The sequence below is a fragment of the Alligator mississippiensis genome, chromosome 12 (genome assembly GCF_030867095.1).
Source record: "Alligator mississippiensis isolate rAllMis1 chromosome 12, rAllMis1, whole genome shotgun sequence".
Lineage (NCBI taxonomy): Eukaryota > Metazoa > Chordata > Crocodylia > Alligatoridae > Alligator > Alligator mississippiensis.
The window spans coordinates 2,734,708-2,760,594 of record NC_081835.1 but is presented as its reverse complement, the minus strand read 5'-3'; the positions used below and the strand labels follow the sequence as shown (position 1 = coordinate 2,760,594).

The window sequence follows — 25,887 nt, the reverse complement described above, 5'->3', positions numbered from 1 at the left end:
GGGCGAGCCCCCCGCCCCAGCCCGAGCCGGAGGGGGGGAAGGGGGCTTGGGTGCGGGCAGGCTCCCCCGTGCCTCCCCCCGAAAGCCGGCCGGGGCAGCTCGCTGCGGACCAGGGGATTCGTTGAGGGCGAATTTGCGGCTCGGGCGAGCTCCCGTTGCAGCCGCCCGCTCCCCGGGGTGCCACGCGAGCCCTGAGCCGCGCCGGCAGCGGCTCTCGCTTCCCCGCCGCGGGGGCGCGGGCGGGCGGACGGCCGAGGCGGGGCTGCTCTCCCGGGGCACGGGCTCAGGTCCGGCGGGTCCCGGCAGGGTGCATGACTCGGGAGCGCCCCTCCTTTGCCCCGCGATAGAGGGACCGTGTGGCCTCCTTGCCCCGCCGGGGAGTCGCTTGTGTGCACTGGGCTCCCGGGGGAAGGCCGGCGAGCTGGCTGCAGGCACCGAGGGGCCCTGATGTCACCCCCCACCCCTCATTCCGCCCGTCCCCCCTCACACACACACACACACACCAGCCCTGACGTCACTCCCGGGGCCCTGACGTCACCCCTCAGCTGCAACATGCCGGGCCGGGGGAGCTGACACACGTTGGCGGGGAATCGCGCCCGGTCGGTCCCGGCTGCCGTCGGCTCCGGGAAGCCGCGAGTCGCCGCGTCCCGGAGCCTGCGCTACACCAGGGCCGGGCGGGCAGGCGGGCGGGGCGGGACGGGGCGGGGGCTGGCCGGACCCCTCCTCCCCGCGCCCGCCTGGGAGGGAGGGGGCCGCCGGCGGCTGGGGACGGCGCGGGCACGGTGGCATCCCCGTGTCACCCGGCTCGCCGTGACTTCACGCCATGCCCGCTTTAAAGGCGCGAGGCGCGGAGGGGAGCGGCGCGGCGTGACGGCGCGGACGCAGGTAACCCCCTTCCCCCCGGGGCGGCATGGCGAGCTCGGCGCCCGTGCACACCGCCGTCAACCCGGCCAAGAGCCTGGCCTTCTCCATCGAGCGCATCATGGCCAAGACGGCGGAGCCGCCGGCCGTGCGCGCCCCGCTGCCCTGCGCGCTGCCCGCGCCGCTGCCCGCCCCGTCGCTGGGCTTCCCCGAGCTCTGGAAGGCGGCGCCCTGCAAGGCCGGCTGCGGCGCCTGCTGCAAGGCGGAGCTGAGCCTGGGCCCCGCCGCGCTGCTGCCGCCGGCCGCCCGCCTGCTCAAGCCGCAGCCCGTCCCGCAGCCGCCCCGCGCCCTCTACTACTTCAACTACCTGGAGGCGGCCGCCGCCTTCCCCGCCGCCGAGCCGCTCTTCCCCGCCGCCGCCCTGGGCCCCGCGCCGCACAAGCTGCTGCTGCTGGAGCGCGCCAAGCTGCTGGAGCGAGCCAAGCTGCCCAGCGCCCAGTTCCCGCACAAGGAGCGCCTGCCGGGACAGCTGGACCAGGCCGTCAAGGAGGGCGCGGAGCGCAAGGCCCCGCCGGGCAAGCTGGGCGCGCCGGCCGAGGGCAAGCCCAAGAGCTTCACGTGCGAGGTGTGCGGCAAGGTGAGTGCGCCGCGGGCACTGCTGCGCACACATGCCGTGCAGGGCCGGGCTCTGCACGGGGGACTAGTCACACCACACACTGCACGGAGGACTAGTCACACACTGCACGGGGGACTAGCCGGGCACTGCACGGGGGACTAGTCACACCACACACTGCACGGAGGACTAGTCACACACTGCACGGGGGACTAGCCGGGCACTGCACGGGGGACTAGTCACACCACACACTGCACGGGGGACTAGTCACACACTGCACGGGGGACTAGCCGGGCACTGCATAAGGGACTAGTCACACCACACACTGCACGGGGGAACAGCCGGACACTGCACGGGGGGCTCGCCGGGCAGGCAGTGCGCGGCGCTGCCCGCCGCTCTGACCCGCGCGCCTCTCCCGCAGGTCTTCAACGCGCACTACAACCTGACGCGGCACATGCCGGTGCACACGGGCGCGCGGCCCTTCGTGTGCAAGGTGTGCGGCAAGGGCTTCCGCCAGGCCAGCACGCTGTGCCGCCACAAGATCATCCACACGCAGGTAGGGGCCGGGCCGGGCCGGCGGCCGGCGGGGGAGGCGCGGGGGAGGGGGCTGCCCGCCCGCCCACCCGCTGGCACGGGGTCCGCTCGCCCGCAGGAGAAGCCGCACAAGTGCGCGCAGTGCGGGAAGGCCTTCAACCGCAGCTCCACGCTCAACACGCACATCCGCATCCACGCGGGCTACAAGCCCTTCGTCTGCGAGTTCTGCGGCAAGGGCTTCCACCAGAAAGGTAGCGCGGGGGGCGGCGGGGGGCGGCGGGGAGCGCGGGGCGGCGGCCGGCTGCGCGCCTGGGCTCGGGCTCTGCTGTCTCGTAGGCAACTACAAGAACCACAAGCTGACGCACAGCGGCGAGAAGCAGTACAAGTGCAGCGTGTGCAGCAAGGCCTTCCACCAGGTCTACAACCTCACCTTCCACATGCACACGCACAACGACAAGAAGCCCTTCACCTGCGCCGCCTGCGGCAAGGGCTTCTGCCGGAACTTTGACCTCAAGAAGCACGTCCGCAAGCTGCACGACGGCGGCCCGCACCCGCCGCCCGGCCCCGCGCAGAGCTGAGGGTGGCGCGGACCCGCACGGCGCGACACGGCCCGGCCCGGCCCGGCCCGGCGCATTTCTGCTCCGCCGCGCCCCGCACGTTCGTAGCCGCCGCCGCCGCCGCCGCCGCCGGGCGAGCGAGCGAGGGGGGGTGCGTGGCTGGCCCCTCCGAGGCGCACACCCGGCAGGGACGGGTTGCAGGGGCTGAGCCGCGGGGGGCACCCCCCCCCTCGTAGGGGAGGGGCGGCTGGGCTCTGTCACCCACCCCGGAGACTCCAATTATCTCTCCCTCGCAAGATGGGTGCGCTGCCCGGGACTGCTCGCGCTTCGGCAGCCGTGCCAGCAAGCCTCAAATTAAATAATATATTAAAGGGAAAAGAAAAAGGAAAAAAAAAAAAAAAGAGAAAAAGAAAACCCTCCCTCCCCCCTCTCTCTCTTCCAAAGCCACAGCCACGAACACAACAGATTGAGCAGGCCTGGTGCCTCCGGGGGGGTGAGAGGTGCCTGCGTGGAAAGAATGACACCTCCAAGTTGCCAGCGCTTAGCGGGCTGCTTGCCTACCCCCGTCTCAGTCCGCGGTGTGCGAGTGCGTGAACGAGTGTGTGCGTGTGCGTGTGTGTCCGCCCCCCTGCCCCACGCTAATCCCCAGCCCCATGCCTGCCCCAGGCGCGGGAGAGGCGGGGGCCCAGGTGTGTCCCGGCCGGCCGAGAAGTACCGGGGAGCGAAGCGACTCAAAGCAGCTGCGTTGTCCTTTTCCCTGCACTCCCCTCTGCAAACGTCTGAGCAACCGGTTTGCTGCTAGAAACATGTTAATTGCCAACGGAGCTCATTAAGGCATGCACATGCAAAACACAGCGAGGGAGATTACATGGACAAAAGCGCAATAATGAACTGTCAACAATCGAACCCATCTACACGACCAGGAGCACTCAAGAATGAGGCATTTAGAGGCAACAAAGGATTGTCTGGGACAGGAAGAAAGGACGACCTAGACTTTTGTTTAGTCAACACAATTGATTACAAATGAGAGATTAACAGGATAGCTCCAGAGTTTTTTTGAAGGAGGCAGAAGAGAAAAGTCCAATTAAGTGCACCGAATGTTAACTACATTGATTTCCACCGCCAGCCCCCGAGAAATTCTCATTAAACCATCCCTGGCGATCCCTTTTGGAAAGTAATTTGTCTCCCTGATGGAGCAGAGAAAGAGAGCCGTGTAAAGAGAAAGAAGCGCTAGTTCTTGGCACAATGAGCTTAGGAGACACGCTGCAAGGAGCCAAAGGGGGAGTTAATGAGCATCTGACAAGCCGCTTGGATCCAGGCCTGGAGAGCAGTGATGAAAAGATGGAATTGGCCAACAACTATTCTTTATATCAAACATAAAAAGGCCAATCTGAAACAGGACTGCTCAAAGCTGGTGGAGAAGAAAAGAAAGGCCCCCGCTGGGGATGGAGTGGAGGGCTCCACTGCCCCGTTGGGATGGAAAAAAACCTCCGGGCATGTCCTCTCCCCAGCACGCTGCTGCTGGACAGGGTGGCCTTCCAGCCAGCGCTAACTGGCCGAACAAGGACACGGCTTGCTCACCCTCTCCTTGTGGAGAGGCCTGGCCCCCATCCACACCCCCCCCTCTGCTAGCGCCACCCTCCTTCCTGAAGTCTCTAGGAAGGTCACAGCCACCCGGCCAGCCTCCCCCCCAGCCAGAGGCCTGGGAAGCACCATCTGCCTCCACGCTTGCAGCCAAAGTCACACGCAAAGACTTCTGCCACCACGGGTGATGGACATCCTCCCAGCGTTCGCACTCCAGCACAGGAGCCTGGAGGGAAGCCTGGCTTCATCACACCTCTCTTTGCTACTGCCGGCCTGTGCACCAAGGCTACGTGTCGAACAGGGGGAGGGCTGTATTTTAAGCATGTGAAGACAAGATAGATAGTTATAAAACTTTTAACGTGGTAGTTGTTAGATGTAAATCCCCGACTCCATCTTAGGGTTCAGCTCAGCCAGCTAGCGCATTAAAATGATGACCACCTTGCCTTCATGAAATGACAGCACAGGTTTCAAAATAGACCTGGCCTCCCCTCCAGGGAAGACCTGACCGAGCCTGCACAAGTTTAAGTAGCCTGGCAGGACACTGGGCTCTCTTTCCCTCCACCTGCTGAAATTGAGCTAAGGGCATTGAATTGTGTCTACAAGGGCATTCAGTGGGTTTGCAGCTACCTTCAACTAGCTCGATTTAAAAAAGAAAATCATCAGCTTTTCCCCTAGTCTAGACAAGGCCTGTGCAGACGCACTCTTAAAACAGTCTAGAACTGGGTTTATCTCAACTTTGGTCTAAGGCAGTATTGACTTTGGTTTAGAAGTGGCTTAGCAATTTAGCTTAAGTCAATACAGGGCTAAATTGATACAAGCCATTTCTAAACCACGTGTCCACAGACAAAGATGTTTGCATCACTTTCACTTATCCAGTTTAAGTCTGTGTGTAAACAGTTTCTTAAGGAGCGTTTGGAAAAATAATAAAAGTGGGCTTAAATATTTACAGGTTTTTGTTTCTGGGTGTCTTTTTCTCCCCAGATACCACCTGGCAGGGGTCTGATAAATTGACCTAATGATTTTACAGTAATATTGATGTTTTGAGAATCTGTTTGGGAGTCGCATGCGAAGCTGCATACTGACATTGCTCCAGTGCTAGGATTTGGGGGGTGAAATCCTCGCTCCTGACAGCCACCAAGGGCAACGAGGGGGCTTACACTGGCACCAGGCTTCCATCAGGATTACTATGTACTGTGTAACTTCAAAGAGCTGCTGCATTTTTGCATGGGGAGGATTCAACCAGATCGTGCAAACTTATCTGATGCTTCAGAAAAGATCAGCTGGCCTCAGATTTAGGGCAGGTAGGAAGAACCTTGTTCTATGGGAAAAATATTCTGTGGTTCCCTACTACTGGGTTCTTGCATCATCTCAAGAAAGTTCTGGTTCTGATCACTGTCAAGAGCCCTGGGCTAATATTAGCATTCACGGGGTCTCCATTCGTCTGTTTTTTTCACCGCCCACCTCTGAACTCTCCTTGTGCTCTTTTTTTTTTTTTTTTTACAGAATATGGTTACCAGAATCAGAGGAGAATGCACTGTGGGTTTCCACTGTGGCATTTTCAATCTTATTCTATACATTCCCCAACATTTGCCCACCCTGCACAGAGATTTTCTCCAGGCCACCTGCACCGACATCTCAATCCTTCTCTAAAGTGGTTGCTGTGAGTTTAGTTCTTAACATTTTAGGGGAGAGGGAGAGAGAGAAAAACAGAGTTGTCGGCAAAATTCAGCACGGATGGGGCCTTCCGATATGTGTCACTTTGCGTTTGTCAATGTGGAATTCCGCCTGCCACGATGCCGTCCATTCGCGTCCGCCCCAGCCCCCTTGCTTCAGTAACTCTATTATCCCACACCTTCCCCGCTTTACTATGCGTACCCTTTTCAGGACCATTAATAAATATCAAACAGGACTAATCCAGAACAGAAATTTCAGGTATTCCACTCCCTTGTTGAAAGTAACCATTTATTCCTACTCTGTTTTCTTAACCAGATTCTGATAGACAGTACTTCTACTTCCCACGCTGCAATTCCTTCATGTAATGCTCTTTTCACCCACTGCTCTCTTCTGCCTACATTTTCACTTTCACCCTTCATTTTCTGAGCCCTTCTAGTCACCTCTCAAGAAGAGATCGCACAGACTGAGAACACACATATCTGTGCCTCTCCTTACCATACTGCCAACATGTGCATACATGCATGCATGCAAATTCTTTCTCTCTCCTGCCCTCCTATAGAATGCATTCTTCACTGCATTTCTCAAGGGTTTTAACAAGAGTGAGAACTGGCTATAGAGAACAGGTCGTTAATAGAAGGCTATCAAGTGCGTCACATTTTTGTAGAGAAGGGAACCGTGGGTGGTGTGTGGACTCCACTGAAACGTTTCCATGTTGGAATCTTTTCAACGGATTTTTGTTTTTGCAGTTCTCAGGTTTACTGAGCGGAGACCAGACATTTCAGTTGGGTGGGTGTGTTAGGTCCCTAGGAGGAGCCTTCTGCTCAGCTAGTTCAGTGAGACCCATCAGAGCAGGGCTCTCTTCCTGCAGATTTGCCAAGTGAGAAGAGGGACAAACCACATGCTGTATGTTTTAAACACTTGGAAGATTAACATGGAGCAGGGGGCTCTGCCTTTTCCAACCCACTTCCATCCCCCCAGCCTTTTACACCCTCAAGCCACTTACATTTCTTTCAATCCAAGTAGTTTCTTGCTCACTAAGTACATCCCCTTCCTTCCTTCCCCAGAGGTCCCTCTTCCTTAACCAGGTAGAACAACTCCATGCTGGTCACTTCCTTTCCTTTGTCACCTGCCCCAGTTCACCTCGTCTTCCCTGCACATAATTCAGTTCAGAGCAAAGAGATCTCGGTGCTCTGTATGTACACGGAAGCAGCTCTAGATGAGGCTGAAACCACAAGCAGAACGCTCCCCTCTTTCCCCAAATATGCTGTTTAAAGACTAGAGAAACAGCCACCTCTGGGAAGGGTATTTTCTCTATGCCAGCCTTACATCCAAGGAATCAAAATTGGGGTTTTCTTCAGTCTGTTCCAGCACCCCTATCCCATTTCCCCCCTTCCCCCCACCCCAAATAACAGATAGCATAATCTTTCTTTAGCTCAGAGAAGGGGAAAAGAACAACCTCCTCCAAAAAACTGTAACCTACCAGAGCTCTTCAAAACAGAATCCTTTTCCAAGCTCTTCCCTTCGGCAACCGCTTCCTCCCCAGACCCCCTCCCTCATTCTGCTAAAGGCTCCACTTTATAACCTTGTGTAATCCCCAATATTAACCTTTTTTGTTGCCTACCTTAGTGTAAGATACCACAAGCTGTGTTAATGGTTGTATTAGTAGTGTATATCTTCGTCTCCACTAACCCAAACTACTGAACTCCAAATACACTGGAATTTCTAGGTCAAGCCAGGTTGGAAACATTATGAATCAAAGACAGGAACTTTCCCAACAGTAAGCTTCAGGCAAAGTCTCAAGGCACTTCTGTAACTTTATATTTCCCTTTCCAGCTTTGTACCAAACTTCCTAGAGAAACTGTTCTGAGATGAAAAGCAGCATGTAATGACAATTTCAGGAAAACCTAAGAAGGGTTGAGGCTGTAGCAGTTGCCAGTAGTCCTCATCAACTCAGAGTTTCAAAGCTGTGACTCCCACCTTGCATAGTGTGGTCAGGAGTGTCTGAGGAGGAATAAGTTTCAGCAGGTGTTGATGTTTTTGCTGGGCTGGTCGCTAGTTGGTCATATTGCTACAGAAAGAGTAGGAAGGGCATGTCAATTGCTATGTCACAAAACTCCTCATCACGAAAGGAAGAGATTGAAAGCTGGCCAGGTGATTCCTAAAGCCAGCTTGGATTTCACCTTTTTGGAAGCATGATTATTGGGCTCTTATTTTACTGGAAAAGAGGATGGAAATCCTAAGCAGGGATCAGGATCCATTTCACTCATTATCCAGTGCTGTTAATGATGACACCAGGCTAAATCAGCAGAAACTGGTCCTTGTGTAATTTGTGGAATAGGCTGAGGGAGTCTGAACCAGCACAGCCAAAGAAAGTGTTAAAAGATTTTGAGCTAGATCCTGAAAGATATTTGAAATCGGTGTGAGTGAGGTGCCTAAATAATTTGAAAGACCTCAGCCTTCATAATCCAGCCTGAAAATATTGCCCTCACTCAGTAATGTGTTCTGGGTGCAAATAAAGGGAGAATTTGGCTTTTAAAGCATACAGGCATTTTCATTATTCCAAGGGCACTTGGGACCCTTTACAATCATTTTCCAAAAGTCCCAACAACTCTCAGAAATACTCTGTTACCTTCTCTACTGCTGCCAGTTGCCAGGGTATTTTGCATAAATAAAAACTTTCTAATTCCTAACCAACCTTCTCCTCCTGATTCAGTCTGCTAATGAATTGTGATGTCATTAGCATGGGATTCTGGCATCACTAAATTAATTTAGTAGGAGAAAGATGATTATACAGAAAAAAACACCAACATACTCCAAACACTTTGGCAATCAGAAACTCAGGGAAAGGAAGGAAATATCTAAAAAACATAACAGTATAGAGTAGCCACGATTCCTTAAACTCATTCTGAATGCAGTTTAGAGACAACAGAGAAAAACTGTGACAGGCTTCATTCAGACACAAATCTTTTTTTTTTTCATGGATTAGGTCTCTCACATTAGTATATTATAAACCTTTATTTCCAGGGAAGCATACTAGCAGTGGATCTATTGTTCCTTTTGAATGATCAGTGCTATTAAGTGATTAAGAATATACAAAGATTCTTTAGTTTACTTTTTGGGGGTACATTGTTATGTGTCGATGTCTGACGGGGAACATTACCCTTCCCTCTGAAATATAAACTCTGCCCTATTTTGTTTCCTGAACGAAAAAGCATTTGCTCAAGATTTTCCTCAGCATTCACTCTTCTATCTCAATTCAAACATCCCAAAATGATGGAGAAAAACCTCCTTTTATAATAGACTGGCTTTGGGCTTTCCTAGGTATCAAGTGTCTACCTCTGAGCAACTCCATCTTCTCAGATAACCAGTTGGGGTTTTTTTGTTTTGTTTTTTTAAAGAAAAATCTTTGAGTAGAACCAGAAAGCATATGTGTATTTGTGGCCGCAGCCGGGAGAACAGTGCAGGCTGGAGAGCAGCTTAAACAAAGCTGCAAGCCTGTGGTTCACTTTGTCGACAGGAAGCTTTTCTAGGGAGACAGAGAGAGTACTTTGAATGAAGCTAGTGGGAGCATACACAAACTAAATATGGATGGAGAAATGTGAGTCAGGAAACAAAGCCTATGCTTTGTGACACTGCTGGGCATATTTGACGGGCACTTTCTATTGTGTTTAAGCTGTAGAATAGTCAAGGAGATTGTGATTTGAAGGACAGTAATTTTTCTTATTGTTTCATTTATAACCTAAATGTAAAATAATCCTACGGCATCTGACTTTGCTCGAACCCACTTCATGCGAGTGATGTAACTGTCATCTCACACCATTCGGGAGTTTCATTTAGAATTTTTTGAGAGTCAGGAAAAAGACTGTTTCATTTTTTGGTAAATGCTATCACCACCGCTGATGGAACTTATGTAAGGGAAAGATCACATTTAGTATTCATATATATGTAAGCCATATTATTAATAAAGTCCTAGGACATGGCTAACAGAAAGGACAGACAACCAGTAGATTTGATATGCAGTGTGTGCAAGTTAGATCATTTTAAAGAGCTGTTCCAGCTGTGTTCAAAAGGAATAGTAAATTCCCAATTTAAATTGTCCTTTTACTGGAAAGAAAGAACTTCACACAGCAAAAGATTCAAATAATGAACTGTTTTTGCACCTCTCTCTTGCACAAGGGCTTAAAAAGCTCTATCCTTCTCTTGCTACTGAAGAAACACCTTAGACAATTTTGCATCCCAAATATTTAAGTAACTGTTGTAAAAGAATAAAACCCAGATGGATCATTGCATCTCTGGATTTGTCAGAACACAGGGTTTCTTAGCAATGCATTAAAAAAATTCTGATCTTCATGCAGCAAATTCACTATTTCAATTCAGCATCTAACAAGAACTCAGGAAAGGACATTTTACTGTAACCAAAGTTCTCATTTTTTATTTATTGCTGCTAAGCTTTTGTTGCACTAGCTTTAGCATAACTCAGTTTGCCTGCTACAGTATTCATACTAACTCAACCAAATTCAGCTCTGATTTATGCACAGTAAGTCATACATGTAACGTAATACTAGAATTCAAAAACATAGTCAGTGCAGGATCAAGGTTTATATCAACTTTATAATAGTTTTGCCATGGATTTGATCTCTGAATGAAGCAAAATATTAATATAATATGATGTTTTATCCCTATATCAAAATGGCATAAGAACCTTCAAATCATGGAAGATACATTATAACAAGTTGTATCTGTATATTGTGCAGCTTAGCTCTATCTGAAACAAAGTATTCATATTAAACACTTTTTAAATAACTTTAAGGACCCAGTTTTGAGAAGCAGCCTCTGAAACTACACACAGTTTCAGTCAGGTTTTATTGGTTTCTCAATGCACACAAGTATGAAGTGGGCTTCAGTCTGATAACCAGCTCCCTAGGCTGCAAGCCCAATCACAGTCTGAGCAGGCACTGAAAAAATATGATCTTGCCTATATACAGGTGAGAGGACACCATAGAAAGGCAAAGTGCAGACAAAGCTTAATAAATCCCTCAAGTACTCTTATGCCTATATTTTTCATTGAACGTACCAATGGGTTTGAAAAAAGGATTTGGAACTAAGAAATTTCTCATTCCCCAGAGAGAGCTAACCAGCCCCTTTGTCCCACTCTCACTGCCAAGACAGACCAAAAGGTACACAGCTAAGAAAATGCGGTGGTGTTGGTGGTGACAAGATGGGTATGAATCAAGCTGTGTTCCTAGGTTAGTACAGCGGTTACTCATTTCTACATTAACTTAAAAAATAAGGTGATTCAGTATTCCTTCTTATGAGATACTCAAACGATAATTCCCAACAGCCAAGTAATGTGCTTTCCCTGCTGTTCTTCTCAAGTAGGCATTTGTTTCAGCTAGGAGCTTGGGGGCACAGGCTACCATGGGCTATGCAGTGTAACTGATAGAAACATGCTGCCACTAAAGACCAGTGGTGCAAAGCTGGACAAGAATAGGGGGTTAGGCAGCAAGTTACTTTGGTTAGGTCCTGAGCAAAAAAGCATTTGCTCAGAACTGGGAGAAAACTGCATAAGCTGAAAACTTTAAGAAAAGATGACTGGGTCAGAGCTGGAAAGGACTACATAGAATCACATACTCCAACAACACTGCTGATTCAGGAAAGCATCTCTCTTAGGACTGCATGAGCTTTCATTGTATTACAATCATCAATCAGATTTATGCAAAAATATGAAAGCCCTTTCCTGGATCAGGGCCAACACCTATGAAAGATAAGTCACAAGTTAAGGCACAACGAACTAGCAACAGCACCAGCAAAACATGTGCACAGCTAATAAGGCAGCTGACAGGTCTACTCAGTGCTACGTACAGTGCAATTGTGTGCGTTTCCCTTGCTTTGTCTGGAGCCTGCTTTCGTTCCCCATTGTTGACCTCAGCTGCCCTGCTGCATGACTCGGGTTCATTTCCTTTGCTCTTCCACACCGTCTGCATGCAACTTCTGGATGTATTAGTCTGACTGCTTGTGGTTATGCTTGCTGGTGCAGACGGCAATCTGCAGGCCCTCGTTCTCTGTGACTATGCTTATTTCTGACTCTCAGTTTAGGTGCTTTACTTCTGGTCTGTCTCATTCCATAGACTTCTCTGTGTTGGACAGTATTCCAGCACTACCAGCATTCCTGCTGCTTCCAAGATCATGTCCCAAAACAATCCCAAATTTCAGTGTCCTGCCCAAGAGGAAGGATGAGTTTGGCACTTCCAGTGTTTTTTCAGTGCAAGTTTTTGATTTAAGCCGCGCCCCTCTATGCAACATAAAGCAGCCCTTTGTTAGAAGCATAATGTTCTCACTGAATTTTAATCCTGAAACCTCCGTTTGTTTCAACTGATTGAAATTAGCTAAAATAAATCTATTTGGAGGCACTAACTGCATAGATCAAACAGCCTAAATTTTGGAATGTGATTCTTTCCTTAAATCAATGGTTCACAATTTCAAAACATTTTAAGTTTTCATTTTCAGGTCAACTGATACTAAATTAAATTTCACCAGGTTCAAATGTTATTTATTATCTGATGTCCTAGAAATTTTCAAAGGCACAAATGAGAGTTAGGTTTTCCAATTTCCATTCACCTCTCAAGGAGTTTCTACCTCTCCAAAGTATTTATGTGGCCTCTATTAGCATAGTATCCAAGCACCTCAAATTTTTTATTGTACACTCACAACTCCCCTCCGAATTAGGAAAATTCCATATCCCCATATTACAGATGGTGAACTCAGGCATGGAGAAACAAAAGCCCAAATCCTCAAAAGGAGCCCACCTCTGGCTGAGATCAAATTTATATAGGCACTTTTGAGGATTTGGCTCTATGTGACTTGGCCACAGTGACACAAAAAATCTGTGGCAGAGGAAGGAACCGAATCCACATCTCCAGGTGGAGATCCTATCCTTCTTTTGGGCACCCAACTTCCCTTGAAAGGCATCCTCTGGATTCATAAAAAAGGATCCTTCTCCTCCACTCTGCTAAATGCAGCTGAGTTTAAAAATCCAGAGCCCCAGATTTCTAAAGAGCCGCATGCACGCCTGTTAAATCAGATGTATGACTGAGAACTATGCTTGTAATCTTACAGAAGAAAATATTACCAACTTGTCTTTGTGACAAAACACTGAGTAGGTATAAAATTGCGACAGTCTCTATGCCAGGTTTTTTTTAAACTCTCTGCTTCTAAGATGAAAGCCTAATTTGATATTTTTGTAGTTATATAACAGTTCTAATATTTTGTGACATTTTGTATTGTGACACTATAGATGAAATTGTCATCGGACTGACACCCTTTACTGTTTATTCCTTAATTACAACTGTTAACAACACTGCAGAGAAGCGTGCTAATCTGCCATCACATATTATGAAAACAACGTTATTGTTACAAACACCAACACCCACTCAACAGGATATTTCTAAGATGGCAGTTTCTGTAAAAACTTATCAGTTTAATGGACACTTCAATAGAAAAAGTTTAAAATGAACTTTTAACATTCCCTCGAAAAATGTAAATCAATTTTCATACAGCTGAGGGGAATTTTTTGCTGGTGAATCTGAGAGCAATTTTAATTCAGCAAACAAGGCACTGTTCTAACAGAAAAGAGCCTCTGCAGATGCTGGTCCTCACAAACCGTTCCCGTGGTCTCCAGCTGAGAAGCTGATCCCTGTTCTGAGGGGCCACACATTCCTCACTAACATGCCTCAGTGCTGGATAATTAAATCTTGTTTGATTAATTAAATGCACATTATGTTCTAGGTACCCAGCTCTCCCTTTCCTCACAGGGCAGGGTACAGGGGCTGTGATCTCAGGTGATCAGACTGCGATGCTTACGGAAACACTGGCCAGGGAACATACTGCTATCCACTCCTAACACAAAGATCAAATATAGGGATGCAGGTCCCACCTCCCGCACCTGACCAGGAGGCTCCATCCCCTGCCACTAAGGAAGGGGATAAAGACTCACTGCTCCTAAATCTCAACTTGGCAACTAATTTGGTTAGGCTGTGGCTGACTGAAGTGGACTGTACACCCCCAATCCACACGACGTTTATGAACTGTTCTTATGCTAAGAGAGTGTTAGCCACCTGTATTGAAACAGAAATGCTATTTTTCTTATTGACTCAAGTGCAACAGCATGTAACCACTAGAAAGCAACAGATGCTGGCTCCCAGGCCCAGCAGCCAAAGTGCTGGCCTTACATCAAAGCAAAAAAGCCACCGGCTTTCTATCTTTGCAGTGGGAAGCTGAGGAGCTGTCCTGGGTCCAAGGCAGAAAGCAAGCTCCTCACCTCCTGCACTCCAGGAGCAGGATGTTTGCTTGAAGATGGCTTTTTTCCTGGTTCTCTCAGACTCCCATGGCCTAACCCATTAAAAGAATGAAAGCGGCACAACAGTTGGCTTTAAACTAAGAGGGACTAAATATAACTGACTCTTGCTTTTTCCTTCAGAGGCTGCAAAGTGAACTTTATGGTTGGATTCATCCCAGATTCACACTGGTTTCTATTGTCATAAATCCAGGACCCAGACCTTAAATGGAAAATTAATTAGCAGAAGAGAGTATGGCAGAGGATAGAGTGACAGACGTTTCAGTTACTTATAGAGGATCAGCAAAGACCCCGAGAAGTTAGTGCTTCTGGCATGGTCTGAGAATGTACAGTATGCTCTGTGCAGCTCGATCACTGGAGTTTCTAAGGAGGCGTTGACTAAGCTATCCCCTCAGCCTGCTGTAAACTACCTACGTTTCCTAGAGGTAGATCCCTCCAAGGCACAGAGGCAGAGGCTGAGGCAAGGAGGGATATGAATCTAGATTAATTTAAACAAGTCACTTAAAATGTAATGAGGAAGGATTACAAGTAACCGATAATTCTTTCCATCTTGAAGAGGTGATTGTTCTTGCTGGGCTCTCATACACCATTTTCCCTCATTTCTGAGCCAAACAACATGTTCAAGTAGTATTGTTTCTCTCACCACAAGCAGTATTATTATAACCTTTTTCAGCTAAAAGACTAAGGTTTAGCTGAACAAGTCCACATAGATACACAAATGAAAACAAACTATCAGATATGATTCACTTTCATCTACAATTTAAACTTGAATTTAATGACCCAGTACTCCATTGCTTTAGCAGACTATTTTGTCCAATTAAGCCAGGAGACTATCTGTTTTGTTTTCCAGTTCTGCTTCTCCCTTTGGGTGACTTACGTTCTGTTTCGTAGGATTCATTTTCTTAAAACCAACAGGAGTTTGTGCTCTTCCTAACAGAAACTGCTCCCACTTGGGAAGAGCTTCTTCAACTGATGCCCAATAGACGGTCTAGGAAAGATATAACAAAAAGCAATTTAAACTTTGATTCAGAATCTAATCTAAACCAATTTCTCATAAAAAATATACACATGCAGTGTGTTAGTAAATGTTGTCTTACGTGTGAGGCAATTAAGAAAAAGGCCATACCACGTGAATATTAAATTTCAGATCCCTCAACTACACAGTACAATAGTTGCTGGCAGGATTTCACTTTCCAGTGTAAGTTATGGAGTGACTGAATATGCCCTCTTGTGGCCGATGAGTAAGAATAGGAATTCTTCATAGTGGTTCATTTTGTGGAACTGTAGTACATTTTTTATAAATAGCAACCTGACAGTTCCTCGGTTTTGAATATTAATATTAAAATCCTAATTTAGTGATGTTTTATATCCGAGGCAAAAATATATTTGGAGATTAATACTATAAACAGAAAGCATTAGAGGGTTCAGCAATTATCCAAATAAAAATAGTATTTGCGCTCAGTGCTGCAGGTAATAAATCCATACATAAACTGAAACCTAGCAGCTAGAGCTTTTGCTTAGAAACTAAGAGACCTGTGTTCAGTAGCTTCCTCAGTATGAGGAGGTCCAAACTCACATCTCCCACCTCCTAGGAGGGTACCCTAAGCCATCAGACTATGGGCCAATCTGCTTGAGGGAAAATGTGGGGGGGAAATCTCCACTCTTCCATTGAAACTGAGTCACTGCAAAACTGACTGTGAGCACGATTCGGAAGTCAAGCGGCTATGACCTCACTTGGAAGGATGGAAGTCATGTTTCTAGACTTTTTCTGTATTTACATTTGACTGTTAACTGGATAATAATAATTAATGCCCCCCCCCCCCCCCCCAACAGCAACACACCACACAAGAATAGTCATGAGAGTAGGGAACAGTACCTGGCAGCAATCACCTTTATTTAGTGCTCTAGTTTAAGCTGTTTTAGTCATTGTATTTGGACAGAAACATCCTAAACACATGATCCAAGTGTGACCCAAAACTGGTATCACCCAAAATTCCTAGACAGCTTGAAACAACAGATTCAAGATGTATGACTAAATGGAATTTTGACTCCCAAACCTATAGATGATAATATATAGCCTAGAGAAGACAGTATAAAATAAATCAATTGCAATAATGTAAAACACCATAAAAGCTATTGTGATTACTGATGAATTTACTTTCGTATTCCTTTATTTTTTAAATGAAGGTTTTTATGTATCTGAACCCGAATTTCCACTAGCATGCTGAAGAATCTACACAGACCTTGCCTCAGAATTTAGATTCAGCTTGCTGCACAGTACACAGACCTGTGGCTATACCAGTCACTGGATTTTAAAATCAATTATTTTCACTAAGAGCATGCTTCAGGGGGAAAACAGTAAGATTTGATATACAGCAAATTGAAGAATAGAGTTTTACGACTTACTTCTAACTTAACAATATCAGGATGTGGAAGCTGATGTGCTCTTGCTTGCAGTTTCTTTTCTACAGCTTCAATATCCTGTGACACAGTAATCTTTGTTTTACACAGGTGATATTAGCAGGTAGCACAGACTTTATTTTCTTTTAAATGAACTTTTAAATGAACTTGGTTCCCCGAGAACTAAGTGCTGAATTGACAACCCTAGAAATGGAAGATCTGTTTAGCCGTAACTCCTGAAGCCTTTAAGTTTCACTTACAAAACTGATGCCCTGGAGTCTCTGTAAGATCTTGTCGCACTTTCTGGATGTAAGAATATCTTCCATTGCCACATCAGTGGCATAAAGTGGCATGTTATAAAAAAGCATTATGTAATCTTTCCAACCACCACCAGGGTAATTTACATTTAAACTATATTCTACATAATTTACAATGATACAGAAAAAGCCAAGTGGCTTCCTCAATGTCATGTACATGAACTCAAGCATGCATTCCACCTACTGTAAAGTAACTACACAAATAGTGTTAGAGATCTTTACTCCCAAGACAAAGATGACTTGCTAATATGCATGCATAACATGTGCACCAAAAATGTAGAGCCGCAGCAAGCTGTTCAACAGACATTCAAACTCAGCTGAGAATGCACTTCTTTTTGCTTTCTTATAATTTCTGTGCGTGGGCTTCCACTTGTCCAGTGGACATGTGCTGGGTTCAAGAAGGCCTACGCACAATTGGAAAAAACTCCCTGAAGTGATGGCCCTTTCTTCTGGGTTTAATTCTATGTCCAAACACTGAAGAGATTTGAGAGCAGGGCAAACAAAAAGATATGGAAAGGGGCGTGGGAGTTGGGTGTGAAGAAGCCAAAGCTGAACAGAGTGGAGGGGGGAGGAAAGTATGCCAGATGGCAGAGTTGGGAGCAGAGAGCGGGTGTGAAGTGTACAACATAAAAACTAAATGAGAAAGGAAATTCCCTCCAGGGACTTCCCAAATATTCAACACAACTGCAACTCAGAAGAAGAGTAAGATTCTGGAGAAGAGACCAAACAGGATTACTCACATGTGAGCTACCAGACTTACACTACTCTACATAAGTAAGGGTTGCACAATCTGATCCAAAATGAGTGTAGAAATTGATTTAAAAAAAAATTATTTTTGCTTTAAAGCTCAAGTTCTTAATTTCAAAAAAAGATATAATGTGTTCATCTTTATTTAAAATGAATGCTTATATATTCCTTTTTACTTAGACTGTTTTTATAACGTAAGTATATTGTGTGTAGATGGAAGGCAATAGGATTGCAATCATCTTCCAATCCTTTTTTTTTCCTTTCTCATGTATCATCAGTGAGCCCAGTGCCGGTTTGAGATAGCTACTGGATGTCTGTAGAAGGATGGCATAAGGTGCTTTCTCATTTAAACCCTGCAATGGGTAGTAAGCATAGACTAAAGGAATGCAGACTGATGCGTCTCATTCCCAGATCATGAGTGGGTAGCACAACCTAAGCCCAAGAAACCAAAACCAAAAAAACCCCTTATAAACAGGGATGGGGGTGAAAAGTTGAATCAGTCTTCATTTACTCCCATCTATCTGGGCTGTTATATCACAGCACATTTTCGCCTTTCCCTCACAGAAATTATCTCCACTATAACATTCTCCTAAAAGTATTTTCATAAGAAGGGGTAATCCAGACCAAGTTCACTATTTTTGTATTTACCAGTACCTAATTTTTCCAGAGATGTTTCTGATGGTAGGAAACAAATTACTTTTAGGCAAGAGAAACACCAGTTGTACAGATATGCTTAGTGAAGAAGGTCACATTGGCATGGCCTAGATATCAGATGCGTCTTCTTGTTGCTCCACTCCAGTTTGCGTATTTTGCAGTCGATTGTCATTCAGAATACTGATTTAATGACAGTGAAATAAATTGTGCTGGAAGGTACAGCATGCCTTGGGGGGGGGGGGAGGGAAGGGAGGGACAAATCAAAAACGGAGATAACTAAAAGATCAGGTGGGACCTTTGCATGTTGCTCATGGGTAGGAGGTGGACCTGCCAGTTTGGGCTTTGGGACCTTTGCATGTTGCTCATGGGTAGGAGGTGGACCTGCCAGTTTGGGCTTTTTTTTAAATATGGTGTTGTGGATTTCTCCTTTCTAAACCTCTCATTTCAAGCCAGCAGTTCAAATATCTTTGGAAAGTGAATCTAGGATAGTAAGCAGTTGTCTATTTATAAACACTTTGGATACAACTGTCAGGGCAGGAAGAAAAAAATGTTTAAGTCCTTTCCCTGAGGTAAAATGGAAGTCATTACACATGCATTACTTTTAAGGGGCCAAATTCAGCTGTCACTAACACTAGTAAGACCTCAGAAAAATTCCATTTAAACCAGTCACCCTAGATTTATACCTCTGTAAATGAGAGTAGAACCTGATCCAAATTTTCTGCTAAATGCTAACTTTGCTACATCCCACATCCTGCATTTTATGGTACAGTGATACATTAAGGCTTACAAATAACAAGCAATGGAAGTATTACATGTGGGTAATGTGGCTAAGTTTTCAGAGACAAGCATTATGCCCACAGCATTCACGAAGGAAACTTTTCAGCACTCTTCTGAAATGTAAAAACTAGAAAATAACAAGCCAACATCACCTTGGTTTATTATTAATTTTCACTGCTTTTTTTTTATTTGCTCGCACAAACTAAGACAGATTGGACATGTGTCCTGTTAATAAGATATGATCTTAATGGAAATGTGCTTTAATAAAAAATATCCTAACAATGCCCCTTTTAAGTAGGTTAGAAAAATTATGTTGATGATTTTTGTGGAAGTTCTGAATTCAACATTGATTACTTTAAAGTAATCTGATTCAAATTTTATTTTTTTTTCTTGCTTAATATACATAACACAAGCTAAATTTGAAGTTTTCGGCTGTATCCATTTTGGAGGTGTCTGAGCACATAATTTCATCTGACGTAGAAAAGGTAAGTGCCTTTTCTCCATGCTCACATAACTCAACACAAGTGAATTAATTTTGTTTAAACCTAGGGAAAAATGCAAATAAAAAATAACACTTCATCACGTCCGTGTGTTTTTGAGTAGGCCAAATCAACAACTCCCCACATGGTAACTGTGAAATGTACAGTGCTTGGTATCAGGAACAATATTCTGAAGCTGGCACATAAATCTGAGCCTTGTTTTCAAGGTTCTCATATATTATTCTATGCGGATCTCTTTCCTGTTTTATTTTGTTATCAGAAAGCATCTGCACTATTGCATGCTTGTTAAAGCTAGTATAAAATTAATAGAACTAGACTTTTTATGCTGCTTTGTCCTGCCAGACTATTTGTTCTCAAGAGTATATTATGCTTTTATTTCTTTTGTGAACACTAATGTTTTTGGCACTTAAGAGATACTATTTTGAGGGATGCGATAGGAGATGGCAAATGCATAACTGCAAGTCAGTAAATATTTTTGCTATAGGTTTAAGATATCATGAACATTTACTCTTATAATGATCTTTTGTTTTAGCATGCACTAATATAACCCAATTTTATTAAGCTTGTCACAAAGCAAGTGCTCGTTTGGATTGTGTTCCTAAAATGCCTATGAAAAAGGATACTTATTCGGAGAGAATCCAAGAAATAAAATTTGCGGCACTGGCACAAAGCCTGAGTATTCAGGCTTAGAGAAGTGGAATGCAAAGGGTCTATAGAGGCAAAAAAAAACCCCATGCCATGTAATAAAACAGCACCACACCCCCTCCATAGCAGCTAGAGAGGGCTCTGGGGTGCCACTGGACCTGCAATCCCTCAACATTACCTTACACACCCGTTTATGCAGGATCATATGAATACCCTTTCTTCAGCACAAACATGCATCTTCAATTGCCTACTCATCTAAAGGGAGAATCAGAAATACTTCAATTTGTACCCAACTGAAAAATGTGCAGGAAGGTTACAGAAACCTCAACTCCGAAAAGAGCAGAGTGGGTAATCTGTCATAACATGTTTTGATAATAATAATGATTAAAGAGAAATAATTTTCCCATTTCCAAAGATAACAGTGACAGGTTTCTACCCTTGGAAACTAAAATGCTTCAGGGATGTCTCTATAAAACAAATACACAGTGTCACTAAACAAGATAAGGCAAAACACAGTAGAAAAACAACAAGCAGAATGGAATGGCAACAATAAATATTTGTGTGCCTTTATTATGTTTTAGATTCAGAAAGGAAAGAAAGGAATAACACAATCTTTCTTTTAAACAATCAGAAACATTTCAAAAACAAAACACTTCTAAGTGGAAGGAAGGACCGTGTTATCAGCCAAAGGTTGATTCTGGTCTTGAGATTGAATCTAAGCAATGTGGCTTAACAAAGGTGCGTAGAAGAGGTGAATTTGGCTGTCAGGCAGACATCCCCAATGGATACAGAACAGATATATAATAAACAGAGGACCACTTTGTATCATATCATATAGGTCTTGACATAATGCTAGAGTTTTAAATCTTCCCACAGTAAAAGTCTCGGTCTTTTTAAATGGTTGTTTCTACAATAAAATCTACCAATTCTGTACCAAAAGAAACCAAAAAATGGATGACTTTCTAATCACTTAGTTTGCTCCAGATAACTGGCTAGACATGTTGCAGCAAAGTTTGTGAAGAAAGACCTTGTCGGACTGGGCGTGCAGCTGTGGAAGAAACCTCAAGTAGGACAAGGAACTCCACACGACTGAAATACCTCTGGAAAGAATCAAAGAAGCATCTGCTGCACGACCTAGCCATTACAAGGATTTAGTATGAGGTGTATCAGTCACCAGAGCCTGAAGATTACTCGTATATACTTTATATTTTATGTACCTTAGACACTCTGCTACTCTCTATCACCCAGAGAGCCTTTTAGGAAAAAAAATGCAGACTAGAATGACTGAGGTTATCCAGACAAGTGCCCAAATAATTTGCCTGGTGGCAAGGACCTCCGTTTGCAGAGCCCTCAAACTTTCATTACATTCACATATATTGGCCAAGTCTTTTCGGAAATTATCTAGGGCAGAAACACTACTGTCACTGATGTATCCCCTACAGTGGGGGCCAACAACACCCGGTACAAGACTGCCTCTTGAAATCATCCCATGCTTCTTTCAGGAGAGGGAGGGAGGTAGTCACGTTAGTCTGAAGTCAAGCAGATGGTAGGGCAGGGTGGCATCTTGGGTTACAGACTAACTCATCCAGAAATGCATAAGCTTTCTCAAGCAACTGCCCACTTTCTCAGACCCGCACAGGACTTTTTTTCCCACAATTTAATTTGGTATTCACCCATAATGAGCTGACAGTTCCTAATAAAGGCTGCTAGTGTATGGATTGTTCAACACTGTCTCCAATCATAACCCAGTGTCTTAAATCATGGTTAAAGGCTACTGTGAGTCAAGTCAACCTCAACTTAGGACAGAGCAGTTGCTGGAGTACTTTTAACTGACAAAAAAATACTAGTCTTATACCTACCTCCGTTCATGCTGGAAGTAAAATGGCAGCCTCTGCCACCAAGGCTTTCACAGGCAAGGCAGGAGTTAGTGATGCTCCCAGGTTATGAAGAGTTATGAAATTACTGCACAAGTTCCAGAAGGGGACTTTAAGGTACTAAGGTACTAAAACTCATCTGAAATGTATAATGCAAACATTTCTGTCCTCAAGTCTATGTAATGCCTCTGTTTTACCGTGTGACTTCTGGTAGTCACAGAAACTTACATTTAAAAGTGCTGCATTTCTTTTATAAGCTGCATCAGCTGCTTGTGCTTGCCATGTCTTTTCAGTCTCCTTGTTTCCTAGATGATTCTCCATCTGCTGTAGCAATACTGATCTCTGAGACAGTCTACAAAGAAAAACATTTTGGTAAGTGGGTAGAACATTTTGCTCAGTAGCTAGAAAATAACCTTTTTACCTTACTCAGTTCTCTCAAAATTATGGGCCTAATTAAGCCTGCTCCTGGGTGGGAGTGCTGAAGGAAGCAAAAGGTACAGGCAAACACCCCCGCTTGGCTCTCTTGCAGGGAGGCCGCCATGCTGCGGCAACCAGGGGTCCTCGTGCACTAAGCAGCTTCCAAGCACCGAATTTCTCAAAAGAGGGATGACAGGGTGGACTGGCATGGCTTGGTCATGGCACTTACCCCTGCTAATTGTCAGTGCATAGACATTTTTCCTAAATCACTGTCATTAGGTATACTCTTCACACAGTAAGCTCACAATGCAGCAGTGATGCACTTATATTTTAGAAGTCAGTACCATGAGCATACATAACAAAAAGCTTCAAATGGCGTTTAGACTGGCAGGCTCTAATTACTCTACCTGTGCTAAAATTTAGTGGGAATATTGAAGTTAACAGCCAAGACCTCAGATACACAGCTCCTCTGAAAGTTGCAAGCTTTTGCAGAGCAGATCCCTTAGTGGCAAGCTGGGACACGCGTTCAGTACTTTACAGGGGAAGAGTGCCACCTCCTGAAACACCAGGCTCCTGCTAAAAACAATAGCACTCCCCCCACTCCAATGCAAATATCCCAGTCCTGCCTATCTTGAGAGCTCTGGCAAGATCACAAGAAGTTGTTATGATAGAGGCTACAGTCTTGAAAGCACTTACATCTCTTCATGTCTTCTAGCAAGCTGAACTTCTTTTGCTAAGTAGGATGCCATCTTTTGTCACTTGTCAAGTTTGCCATGCTATGAAGGGAAACAAAGGGAGGTTAAAAAATAGGGTTTTGTGTTTTTTTTTTTTTTTTTTCCTCTCAAAACAGACACGAACGCTTCCCTTTCAAGCATGTGAGACTGCAACATGGCAGACTTAAGGAGAGGCCAGGGGCAAACAACACCATTTCTCTTTCTTTTTTACAAAGAAAAAAAAAACAAACAACAGTTGATTTCTGGAAAAACACGACGACCCTTTACACGCACCGTGCTTCACGCATTCCTAATTCATTCTCATAACAGCTTTCAAGTAAGTCTCGCTGCCCTCATTTTACGCAGAGGAGAACCGAGGCTCGATTTTCGGGTTCCAGGCCCGTGAAAGGTGCGTTTTTACAGCCGTCCGCATGTGCAAAGGGCTCCCAAATCTACACAAGTAATCATTTAAAAGAGTAGTATTCACTCTCTCTTTTTTGGGGGTGAGACCTCAACATCCCATCCATTCAAAGGGGGGGGGGGAAGGGGGGGGTCTGAACAGCCTCCCCCCAAAAGGGAGGGAGTGCAAACAACTGGTCCACAGATATTCAGGCACGTGCTGTGAGAGGGAGGCACGAAAGGGCCAAGATGGGTGTGAGGGGCATTGTGCCAGGCGTGGCAGGAGGAAGTGGCGTGTGCGTGTGTGGCATGCTGAAGTGGGTGTGAACAGTGCTGTGCAGATAGAAAACAATGGTGTGTGTGTGTGTGTGTGCATGTATGTGTGCACATGCATGTGAGATGCTGTGGTGGGTGTGAGGGGTGCTGTGCAAAGCAAGGTAGGCAGCAATGGAGTGCGTGCTGGTGTACACACGTGCGTACGTGCAAGATGCTGAGGGGTGTGAGGGGCAGTGTGCCAAGCAAGGCAGGGAGCAATGGGTGAATGTGTGTGTGATGCTGAGGTGCGTGGTGCAGAGCAAGGTGTGTGTGTGCAAGATGCTGAGGTGGGTGTGACGGGTGCTGTGCAGAGCAAGGCAATGCATGTGCATGCACACGTGTGTAAAGGGTGCTGCGCAGAGCCAGGCAGGGGGCAGCAGTGCGCGTGCGCACACGTGTCTCTGCCCCCCCCCACCCCCGGCAGTGGGGGGGGGGGGGCGGAGCTCCGGCCTTTGCCATAGAGGCCGAGCCCCCGCGGCTGTACCACTGCGGGGAAGCGGGGGGGAGCAGGGAGGGGGGACTGTACCACCCCACGCATGGTTGGGAGATACCATCAGCAGAAAGGCGACTACCTCCAGGGCGGAGCCGCCCCCCCGCACGCAGCGGCCTTTTCGGCTCGTCCGCTCACCTCCCCTTCCTCCGTCCATGCCCGCCCCCTGCTCACGCGACGCGGGACGCCGGCCCGCCATTGGTCCCTCCGCCGAGCGGGCGGGCTCAACCCGCTCCCTCCCCCGCCGCCATTGTGATTGGGGGAGAAGGCGGGCGCGAACCAATCACGGGAGGGGGCGGGGCTCCACGGACCGTTGGACTGAGTCGGTTGACCGTTGGAAGCAGGGAGGGGCGCCCTCAGTCATAGGCTCCGCCCCCTCACGCAGTGCTGCCCCTCAGTGCCAGCTGTGTGCAGGCCTGGCCCCAGGAGCGGGCCTGAGTGGCGGCTCCCCGTGCAAAAGGCAGTACAGCCTTCCCTGAGGGGTAGAAACACGATATCTGAGGGACAGTTGGTCTCAGAGCCTCCCCTCAGCCCACCACAGTTACTCTCTCAGCTTGTCGTCCCCACAGGTCTCCTTACCTGGTTGCCAGAAGCCACCACCCCGTCCTTTGAACGATTTGCACGATCGCACAAGCCCAAGAGACCCCTTCCTCTTCCGAAAAGGGGCTCGCTTGAGGCGTGGCGGGGTCCGATGCAAGGGTGGCATCTTCCCTCCCTGAGGAAATCATCAAGGACGTTGTTACTTGTGGCCATTCGCGCTCACAGACTCTAATCGTCTATCTTAATGACCGCGGGATGCATCTGTATATCAGAAATCCTCAACCTGACGAAGGGTTTTTAAACCCGAAAACTTGCTTAAATATCTTTTTCTGGCTATTTAAGTCGATCTAATAAAAGATAATCAGATTCAGCCAAAGCACCTTGTCGTTATTTCTGCGGCGCACCGTTATTTATTTATCGACAGAAGTGCCAAGTTGCGTCGTAGGCATCGCCGCCGCTCGCCGGACGGATTTTGAGCACGCGTTCGCAGGAGTTTACCCATCTGGAAGAGCGCGCCTGTTACAGCCAAGAGCTGAATCTGTCCCGAGCTGTTAAAATATATTTAAAACTAATTACAGAGGCTGACCCCATGTCGCTAGAATCCAAGCGTCAGCGATCAGAATAAGCACCCTGTTTTTAAAGGCTCAATATAACCCCCATTTCTTTTGTGCGTCGAAACCAGACTTAACCAAGCACCGTTTCAAAGCTCGCTCCTTCCTGATTGTTGCCTGCTGGATTCACTCGCGCTTCCAGCTGCAAGTAGTTTCTAAAGTTGGTCTGGACAATGGAAAGAGCTTGTTTTCCCAGTGTCTTTTGATATGTTCTCCGATCCCTTTCTTGAAGGCGTCCCATCACTGGCCTTTCTTACTGCACGTCAGAAGTTTCTTTTCTCGTGACTTCTCAGCTCTCGCTACCTCTTGCTT

At 46.5% G+C, this 25,887-nt stretch overlaps 2 protein-coding genes across 8 annotated transcripts in view; one reads left to right on the top strand and one right to left on the bottom strand.

Moving 5' to 3' along the window:
- The window catches only part of CEP15 (centrosomal protein 15), a 44,959-nt gene extending 19,688 nt beyond the window's left edge, over nucleotides 1-25,271 (bottom strand). For 2 of the 7 annotated variants that reach the window (XM_059715934.1, XM_006267003.4), the window contains exons 1-5: nucleotides 24,507-24,607; nucleotides 23,204-23,283; nucleotides 22,319-22,442; nucleotides 16,583-16,657; nucleotides 15,054-15,164 (exon numbers count right to left, since the gene is read on the bottom strand). In XM_059715934.1, the coding sequence (XP_059571917.1) occupies nucleotides 15,054-15,164; nucleotides 16,583-16,657; nucleotides 22,319-22,442; nucleotides 23,204-23,256 (363 nt within the window). In that variant the 5' untranslated portion in view covers nucleotides 23,257-23,283; nucleotides 24,507-24,607. Of the gene's footprint in view, nucleotides 1-7,626; nucleotides 7,892-15,053; nucleotides 15,165-16,582; nucleotides 16,658-22,318; nucleotides 22,443-23,203; nucleotides 23,284-23,514; nucleotides 23,634-24,485; nucleotides 24,657-25,003 lie in introns of those variants that run through there. The other 5 variants (XM_059715933.1, XM_019499684.2, XM_019499686.2 and 2 more) reach the window with 5 other exon arrangements.
- Nucleotides 911-5,093, top strand: FEZF2 (FEZ family zinc finger 2). The gene is made up of 4 exons (XM_059715794.1): nucleotides 911-1,498; nucleotides 1,896-2,030; nucleotides 2,127-2,259; nucleotides 2,345-5,093. The coding sequence occupies exons 1-4, from the start codon at nucleotides 911-913 to the stop codon at nucleotides 2,584-2,586; spliced, it is 1,098 nt and encodes a 365-aa protein (XP_059571777.1). The 3' UTR covers nucleotides 2,587-5,093.
- Nucleotides 25,272-25,887: the final 616 nt, after the last annotated feature.